Genomic DNA, 9891 nt, shown 5'->3' with positions numbered 1-9891 from the left:
AAGGATGCTAATAAAAATATGACAAAACTGGAACATACTGAAAGCAAGAGCACTTTTTCAGTAAACCAATATTTATATTTCTTTATATAATCATGCAAAGCTGGATGAACGCATGTTTAGTCACAAGCAGCAACAGCAGCAGCTGAAGTCCCCTCTGAAGCCCTTCTTACTCAAATGAAAAATGTGTCACTTGCAAGAAGGTACCTCCAGAAAATACTACTAAATTTTTCATTATTATAAGAACATTAGTCTTCTTCAAAGTTTACGTTAAAACATTGCTGAGTAACAGGATGCTAAAACAGGCATTCCTATTCAGGGACAGTGAAGCAGAAGAGTCACACTGAAAAAGCGGCATTTTATCCACAGAATTTGAAGTCAAGACTGAGAGGGGTTGTTGCAGGGTTTTGGATATTGCAACTATACAGAGACCCAAGCAGCTCAGCAGTACTCAAAAAACGAAGAAGATAGAGAAGACAACATGCAAGAGAATTTCTGTCTAGTCAGATCCATGTACCTATTAAAGTTCTCAGTGGGACTGAAGTAATTCAGAAAACACATATTCTTTTCCCAATACATGTTATTTTTCCTCTAAAAACTGCCCTCAAACAATCAAAAATGTTTGAATCCTTACATACTCCATTTGGGGGGAAAAACAGGATGAAGTTTTCTTTTTTCTTCCCCCAATAGACCAATAAGACAATTAAAAAAGAAAACAAAAACTAAAAACCTACTTGTCCCAAGCACTCTTCTACTGTTAGGCCAGAAGAGAAACAGACAGTGCAACTTGACAATTGTACTACAGTGTGTATTCAGGACTCTCACTGTTCCTTATCAGAACAAGTCTGTACCCAAAGAATGTGTTATTTATGCCTGTACATAATTAATTCTGTAGATGTAGCTACAGCATTCTCCACTGACCCAAAATAGCACACATTACCACAGCTGCTATCACCTAGAACAGAAATACCTTGTAAGGCATTACTAAATCATTGTTGAAATCTTTTGCCTTTTTCTACTTATTGGGTCAAAACACTGATCTGAAGAAGGGGTTTTATACAACTGTTTCAAGTGACTTTTATTTTGTTGATCCTTCCCATACATGAAGGTTGAAAAGTCACTAGAAATGATCTGTCTTTCACTATATTGTTTGATATCAAAATCATATTTATAAGCGGGAATTTGCTAGCTGAAACTTTCTGCGAAATCAACATCAGTAAAATAATAGACCACCATATATACACATACAATTCTATACTGATAAATCAAGCCAAACTCCATTCCTTGGCCTTCTCCCAGATGCTATCAACTGGCAGAATTCAGTTTGCCCAAGCATACAATTATACATTGCTAATGTTACAGAACTAAAGGGTATTCGACTTCTGTTGAATTAAAGCATGGGGAATAATGCCTTATCCAAGATCATGCCCAATTATATAGATGTCTTAAAATAAATTAAGACTAAAAGGTCACATCTTTATCAACAACTTTCCTGCTTCCTGTGTCTCCCAGAAGGTTCTCTGCAGCTGAGGACTTCTCCATATCCTTCATGTCATGCACATGCAAAGTTTAGTAAGGAGTAAGACCAACTGAACAAGTGAATTCAGGAGAAGACAGGACTCATTTACTGAGCATGCTCAAATTCATTATGCACCAAGGAGCAGATTATAAACCCGCACTAAACATTTTTATACAACAATCTTCTACAGAAGCATGATGTCTTAATTATTGTTTGACAGCAACTCTGATTAAGAGTAAAGATTCTGTGATAACACTACAATAAATCTCTAAATTCTCCAGATCATTGCTTCCAGAAGAACAAATCTGAAATATATGTATCTTATACCCAAATGTGCAAATATATCTCATTTATGATCAACTGATATGCTTATAGAGGCTGGAAACATCAAAGGAATGTTCAGACAGAAAAGAAGACTTAAGATAGGAGAACACTTGAAAATTATTATTTAAATTTACAAGAAATTAATTCTCATCTCTGAGAAGAAATTGTCATTCAAATTCAGTACTCAAAACCACATCTTTTATGGAGTAAAGATGAGAAAATTAGATGAACTTAAGCAAAATACATTTCTGCCAGCCATTCTATCTGCTATTCTTGGCTGCAGAGCAGACATACAAAATCCTACAGCTCTGTGTGGACAGCATGACTGAAAGAAAGCAATAATTATTTCCAAAGATTTTAGGAACATGACAACCTGAGTTCTTCTTGAAAACGTAAGTGCTTTTTTGGTACTTGTCTTCAAAGCAGTCAGCTCATTCATGTAAATGTCAGCAGTTGATTATCTGTCTTAGACAGGCTTGACTTTTAATGGGAACAGCAAACTTTGTTCTCGGAAATTTAAAATCTGCAGACTAACAAGACCTACGGTAACCAAGTTGTAGCCAAATCCATTTATATTCTATACTTTCAGCACTAGATTCATGTTAATCTGGTGCATTTTTTCCTTCTGAGTATTTGATTAAACATGCTCAGTAATAGAAGGTTTCCAAGCAATCCCAAAGCTCTTGGCTATTACCCATCTTTTTTTTTTTGCCATGCCAAGCAGTCTTTCGCCACACAGATGCAAGCCCCAGGCCAGCCCACATGATAACAAAAGGTAGTACCTGACCTGATGTTAGGTATATAGGGGATGCGTGTATTGCAAAGAGAAGCTAATACACCCTGGGATAGCGGAAACACACACTAGAAGGGAAAGAAGTTCTGCTTGGGGATAGGGAGCCAGGATCCTCCTCCAGCAACTGCCTCACTGACTTCTGCCTCCTCATCTCTGTCCTACCCTCTGTTGTGGCTGCTGCCAAGGTGGGCTCCAGGAAGCCATGCTCAGGGGTCCTGCGCATCAGCACCTCCCCCTCTTGCTCACGTTTGATCCCTAGGTCTGTGGAGCCGTGTTGGATCGGTGAGCCAGGTATGCTTGAGTCAGCCTCGTTTGAGAAGTCAAAGCCATCTGGGATTCAACACATAACATTTTAGTGCTTTTCTGTTCCTTTCTTGGCATTCCAACCCAGGCAGGGAAAACAGAAGAATTTTGCAGACATGGAACAAACACAAAACATTACCCATGCTTAGTTAAAAGTTGTGAGAACATCCACAGAAAGGGACAGGTGGGCTACACTGTAGACCAGAGACTAACAAATAAATATAATGGCAACTACAGTGAAGACAAACATGACCCAGAGTCCTGAAAACAGAAGACAGCTACTTCTTGTCTCGGACATCCTGATTCAGCTGAAGACCAGAGGTCATCACATCCTTTTGCACATGATACGAAAAAAAAAAAGTATCACAGGAAAAAATGTAATCATTGTTTTCAGATTCTTTTACCCTCAGTTTATTTTCAGGTTATTCTACTTTTTACCTTCAGCCATTTATATAGCATTTTTTAATCAATGTTTTATACATGCAGCAACAAAGCTTTTTAAGTAGTATGACAAAGTGATTTCAAAGCAAGCTTTTTGCTACACCTTTGTTGAAGATGTTATCATATCAAGGTAAATATTACTACATATTTATATTTCTTCTTCACACAGTCAAACATACTTCCATAAGACATTAAGTACTCACTGAGAAAAAAAATGACTAATTCTAAGCTATCCAAAGCTATTTTATGACATGCCACCTCTCTAAATTGGGCCATACGATGGTAGGAGTGTGATGTTCAGCTTTTCCCTCTCCCACTGTCTTCAGTAGGCTTAGGTAGATGGAACCCTATCAATGTCTGGATAATACCATTCACTCCCTGAGCTATTTATGATGGGAGGCAGTTGATGTTTAGTGTGGATTAAAGAAAGAATTCAAATTCTAAGCCAAACTCTACCCCTACAATTTTATGCTGTGTAACATGGAGGAAAAAAAAGAAGTTTTACCGAACATATTCCAGCTTCTCCATTTTCTCACATACCTCATGGGTTATCACCAAATCAAAAACAAAACAAACACCCAAAATGTTAACGTTCACGCAGTGCTCTGAAGATGTAAAATACTATACACTGTTACAGAATATCACTTTCCAAAAACAAACAAACAAAAAAAACCCCAACCAACTGTTCTGAAAACATTCAAACTCAGAAGCCAGATTACAGTGATGATGATGAATACAGTACACTATAGTATTTGCTTTTGGTAGAGAAAGCTCACCTTCTCTCCTCCAGCGATGACGACGAATAGAAGCTGTTGTAATAGCAGTTCGAGAAATCCTTGGCACTGTCGGAGTAACTTCTACTTTCAGTACTTTCTGGCCTTCTTGAGATGCATCAGGAGCATCAAAGGGCAGTGAGTTCTTCATGGCATTTGCAACCTAAGATAAAAGTAAAATGCTGTAGTACTGCTGTCCTTGATTGCACTAATGGCAATATTGGATCTCTTGCTGGATATGGAAAGGGAACAACCAAGAACTGTTAATTATGCCAGATCCCATCCAGATGGATTGCCCCATCCCCAAGATTTACAGTTGACAACTACATTGAAAAGCTTATCACAAACCTATTCTCAAAAGTATAGCTGAATTTTCTCCATTTTTTGAGGTAATTTATTTCATTCCATGTTTGCCACCTGTACTGACAGAGCTAACAACCTACACAGGAAGATCTCCATCTAAAAGAGACCACAAAACAACGAAAATACCATTTATGATTTATAACAAGAACATCATAAAACCAAGTCACAGGCCAAGCCAATGCAAACAGCATATGGCCTTATGCATAGGGGAGACAGGGTCAGTTTCCACCCACTCCCCCAATAACTACAACCAGCCCACCCCTACTCCCCACCTCAAAAAAAAGCCCAAGCACAGGGATTAGACTGCAGGTACTTGCAAGATTTAAAAAAAACCTGCAACCTAAGCAAAAGTATCAAATCATTAAAATGCATTCATCTTATTAGATCTAATTTTTTGTCGTAATAGCCTATTATAAAGTCAGAAGTTCTGTTTTGCAGCTTTGCGGATAACAAGTCACCTCTTTCGGCTTTGATGTTTTAACTGCTTCTTCATATTCCCATAAAATGCCTTTGTGGGATTAGAGCTTTACTTTTAAGGGGGGGAAGCAACTTCCAGTTAATGTTTCATAGTTTACAAGTACATTGTTCGAAAAGTGAACTGGTGTACTGTCTCTTGAAAAGCAAGCTGGGTCACTACTGCATCTGCAGTATTCAATAGTAACAAAGTTGCTGCACACAAAGTGTGATTTAGAACTTTTTTAAAAGTATCATTCAAAGTGAACACACCTTGATTTTCCAAAATCTTATTGAATTTGTACAATCAACCAGAAATAGAAATATTGGACACATTTTAAACTTAACATCACAACTTCATTCATAGATCTCATGTTTCACAGACATCTGACTTCCTACATGCTCTTTACTGCCCCCCTCCAATAAAGATAGTAGATAAGAGGGTCAGAGACATCTAGACTTCAAATAAAAATAACATGGAAAATGTAACTAGCTAATCTCTATAAAACCCGACCTAACAACAGTTCACACCATAATTTGGGCAGGCTATTCTTTTCATTAGTTTACAAGAAGCATTATGAAAAGCAACTTTATTATGCCTCCTAATGGATTTTCTCTTGTATCACAAAAAAAGTTTGATCTCTCAAGCTGCAAAATCAGAGTTCACTATAAGACACGAAAAACAAATTTCTTTAAATGCATGTGGTCTGCATGTCCTAACTCCATGTAGTCTATTTGTTAGCTCAAGGCAAAGGCATGTTTTAAGATACAGATGAACTATATGGTTGACCGTTCTGTTCACTCAAATGAAATACAGACCTGCTTTAGAATATGCATCTTTGCAGGATACTCCACTTTTCTGACCATGCATACATACATTTTTCTTCCTTTTAGTCCATGTTCTTCTCCTAAGAACAGGCATTTTGGTTTTTTTATAAAGACTTGTGGCTAGCTGATGGGAGCAGTATCAACTGTAGCACATTACTACGACCAAGCATTTCCTAGTGTTATGCTGTAAGCAATATTTTCATCTTCCCTTGAACCTAGTGACAGAATTAATGCACTTTCAAACCTCATCAACAGTGGCTTGATATTCTGAGGTTGTCAGCGGCCTTGGAAACGTAAGGGACATCCAACAAATTCTTTGAACTCCCAAAGCCCACATATACCAAATCTGCTCTAATTAAGTCATCTTTCATTAGCATTCAGAAAAACACAAACTAGGATAAATCTATTAAACCACTGGAAAAGACCCTATTGGCAGAACTTGGTATGATTTGTCCTGTGAAGGTCTAGGATAACATTTGATAAAAAGAATATAACAATGCATATGGTATGCCACAAAAGCTCCATGAATTAAAGGTGTATATTTGCATCATAATAAAGTACAAGTGACTTTCCCACAAGTTTCAACAAGCAAACCATCCAGCAATCATGAGAAGAAATGAAACTGGTTCAAACAGTAAAGCCACAGGTTGCAGGATATTAACTAATCAAAGATTTCTCACTTCCTGGGGGCCTGGAATGGCTGCCATGTAGCTGATCCTGATCTCCAGCTGCTGTTGTCATCCTGTAACTCCCCATTAAACATCTTCTCCACTGACTTCCCATCTGACTTCTAACCAGCGCAAAGATTACTGGCACCATCAAAATGCTCCTTATCGTTCTGCCTTCCACTTGTCCAACTTTGATTTGCCCTTTGCTAGCCAATTGTCTCAGCCTGAACACTTGCTTGTGAAGTGCTCTCCTATACACACATAGGCCTTTTTCCATGCCATCCTCTCAAAATGGTACAAACTGCATCCACCTTGATCATATTAAAGACTTCAGAAACTAATTCCTGCTGTATTGAACCAAAGCAGATGAAGTTCAGCAGTATACAACGGTTTGCTTTCCCATCTTCTACTCATTAGTGTTGCGCCCGCTTTTGAACAGGTACCCTTCTCAGTCTACAGGATTAAAATCTAAAAATTAGTAGCAGAAAGCTTCTGCAACAGGACCAGAAAAGGGACAGAGCATGTCTGTTTGTTCAACCTTTTAACAGCTGGCCCTTTCTAACAGCATAAATTGTACTTCTGGGGACTGAGGAGAAACAGAACTGAGGAAGATAAAAATCAATGCAACAGTAAAACTTTTAGACAATCTGAAAAACCAGTTCGAATGAGTCACAGCCCTTCTCTGACAAAAAAAACAAAAACTGCAATCCTTCGGGATGCAAAAAAACTTGCTCACTGTATCTAATCCACCTCTGAAAGACAGGAAGACAAATGAACAGCACATTTCAGACTTGACAAGCCAAGTCTGCAATTACTGATGACAAAGCAGGGCTGGTTTCAGGCCAGACATCCACTCTTGCCTACCAGAAAGGAGCTCTAAGGAAAAGAGCATCCAACAAAAGCAGTAAATACATCAGTAAAAACACACTTGATAGAGGTGTTGTCACAATAGGGACTTGCTGATCCGTGCTTCTTGTGTACCAGGCTAAGAAACCTTGTGTGTCTCTTCACTGAAGACAGGGATTTCCATCTGAAACAAGCGCAGAACTCTTGTGTTCAGAGGAGGAGAATGATTGACTGTAACTGAGTTACTCCCCAGGTCCAGGCTTGCTGGCAAGTAATACTGAGTCTTGGTGATTAGATTCCCCTCTGTAGAAACTCCTGCTTTTCATGACTACGAAACCAATACTCAGTGTTTGTTAACGGAGACACTTCTTTTTTCCCAGAAAAAGCCTCTCCCTTGCATTATTTCCTGCCCTTTCCAGTGCAGTCTCTAGGTAACAATGAAAGAAGACCAAGTCTACATTACAGCTATTTCACAGCTCTCTGATGCTGCTATTTCAGCCTTTTTTTTATTTTATTTTAAGTCTGCAGGCAATATAAGCCTATTCAAATAAGAGCACGGATCTATTATATTGTCAAAAAAATTTCTCCAAGAGACATACCCAAACATAGGGACCGTGATTTTTCTCATTGTAATGATGACTGATGGTATTCCCATAATTATACAAATAGCTTGAGTACAGCTATCTAAAAATAATCCTAATGTGAGGGTTTGCCTGCACATTAAACGGACTTCAAAGAATTTGCTGCTGTTAAGAAATCCCAGGCAGACGCTGAACTTGAAACTGGGATGCTACTCAGATGGTATTTTACTTAGTGCCAGTAGTTTCACGTTTAAAATACAAAAATTTTAATGCTGCTAAATTATACACAGCTCCTGGAAAATGCAATGAGGCGAGAGGAGTCCAACCTTCGAAAAAGTCAAATCGCTTGAATATATAGCATGAGGCCAAGGACATGCAGGTCATCTTTTTATAAAACTGACAATTTCTTAAAGTTGCTTTTTAAAAATTGCAGTAACACAAGATAGGAAGCAAGGCAATGATTAGGGTATTAAGAACAAAACTTCACAGATGTGCTTGCACACATATGCATGAAAAACCTGACAAGTGGGGAAGGCGGGGGAAAAAATAATTGGTGATGTCATCATGTCACCAACACCACACAATGGGATGGAGAAGCAAAAGTAGCTTTGGAAAAAAACAAAGACATTCCAGAAGATTCTTACAATTAGAAGTAATCTCTAAGGACAAACTGATTGAAAATGAACAATCAGGACTGAAAATTGTCATATCATCAATTGAATTAAGTTCCAGATGCTCCTACAGACCTTTTAAATGTAGTAATTTGATACCATGGCCCAATTCAGCAGGTTCAATATTTAATTTAAAAAACTTTCAAACTGATGAAGTGATGAGTCATTTCCAAAAGCAACCAGCTACTATAATAATTTAATGGATAGCAAGCATTTAAAATGCAGCAGTGTCAGAAAGCCAGTAGATAAATTTCACAGCCAATATTAATTCATCAAGACAACAATTTTACATAATTTATTGCAGAAGTGAGGGATCTCAGACTGCCACATAAAAAGATTTTTTACAATCCAATCCTTTCTCAGTTATGTAAAAAGCAGTAAAATTTTACTGCTGTTAGTTCAGAGGAGCACTAAATGCTTCGTCATAATTCTGATGCAGAAACCACAGACAATAGTCAATTTGCTTTATTCTCCTTAATTTTCCCTCTTTTGTTGATTGTCATCTATGCATTTGACAAAAAATAAAATCCTTTCATTCCTCCTTCCTCTCCGTCAACCTCCTCATCCTCCCCAATCACATCCACCTATATCCAGCCCAGTTTCACCACTTTCCCTATTTCACTTCTCTCTTTTTATGATCAGAACAGCAAGTACAGTGGAAACTGAAAAGCTAAACAATCAGAACTCCATTCTATTGCTGCTCCTCTAAAGAAGATAAAGACCCATGTGACTTTGATCAATCAAAATCTGACATTGACTCTGGAGATGAAGCTCCTTTCCACTGAAGGTCTAGAAGTGAAGAAAACACCTTTTTTGCAACCAATGTCCTATGACATACAACCATTCGGTTAAGCTTCTTGGAATCACTCATTGGTAGCTTATGCCAAAACAACATAAAAAATTTGATCCAACTGTAATACACTAGAAAATCTTAACTTTCAGCATCAATGAGTCCTAGAAGATCCCAACATCCTAGCTTAACGCTGAAGCAGAAAAAGCATGGCATAAATAGCTATGTCGAAAATACCAGCTGCTAACAACCACTTGCATTTGGGAGTGCAGTAAATGGCCACAACTGCTTTCATTACCAGTCCACTTCAGAAACACATCCATATTCCTCTTAACCAAGTCCACAAATTGCAATGGATTGTTTCTTACCAGCAGAGGCTGTGAGTAGAGTTCAAGCTGTGCTCTGTAAATTATGTCCTCCAATACCTCCTGGCCAAGATCCCACTGACCATTATATCTAAAAAGTAAAGAAAGATATTTATCTTTCATATCTTATTGACTCAATCTTGTCTTTCTTCTGCCTAAATCCAGCTCTTCACTTC

At 38.0% G+C, this 9891-nt stretch overlaps 1 protein-coding gene across 4 annotated transcripts in view; it reads right to left on the bottom strand.

The window, feature by feature from the left end:
- The window catches only part of HYCC2 (hyccin PI4KA lipid kinase complex subunit 2), an 81265-nt gene that overhangs the window by 28095 nt on the left and 43279 nt on the right, over positions 1-9891 (bottom strand). For 2 of the 4 annotated variants that reach the window (XM_075430230.1, XM_075430229.1), the window contains 3 exons: positions 9719-9806; positions 4154-4313; positions 2796-2963 (listed from right to left, as the gene is read on the bottom strand). In XM_075430230.1, the coding sequence (XP_075286345.1) occupies positions 2796-2963; positions 4154-4313; positions 9719-9806 (416 nt within the window). The remainder of the gene's footprint in view (positions 1-2795; positions 2964-4153; positions 4314-9718; positions 9807-9891) is intronic. The other 2 variants (XM_075430233.1, XM_075430232.1) reach the window with 1 other exon arrangement.

Source organism: Opisthocomus hoazin, chromosome 9, assembly GCF_030867145.1.
Source record: "Opisthocomus hoazin isolate bOpiHoa1 chromosome 9, bOpiHoa1.hap1, whole genome shotgun sequence".
Taxonomy (NCBI): Eukaryota; Metazoa; Chordata; class Aves; order Opisthocomiformes; family Opisthocomidae; genus Opisthocomus; species Opisthocomus hoazin.
The sequence above is the reverse complement of the archived record's forward strand: the minus strand, read 5'-3'. Positions and strand labels throughout refer to the sequence as shown.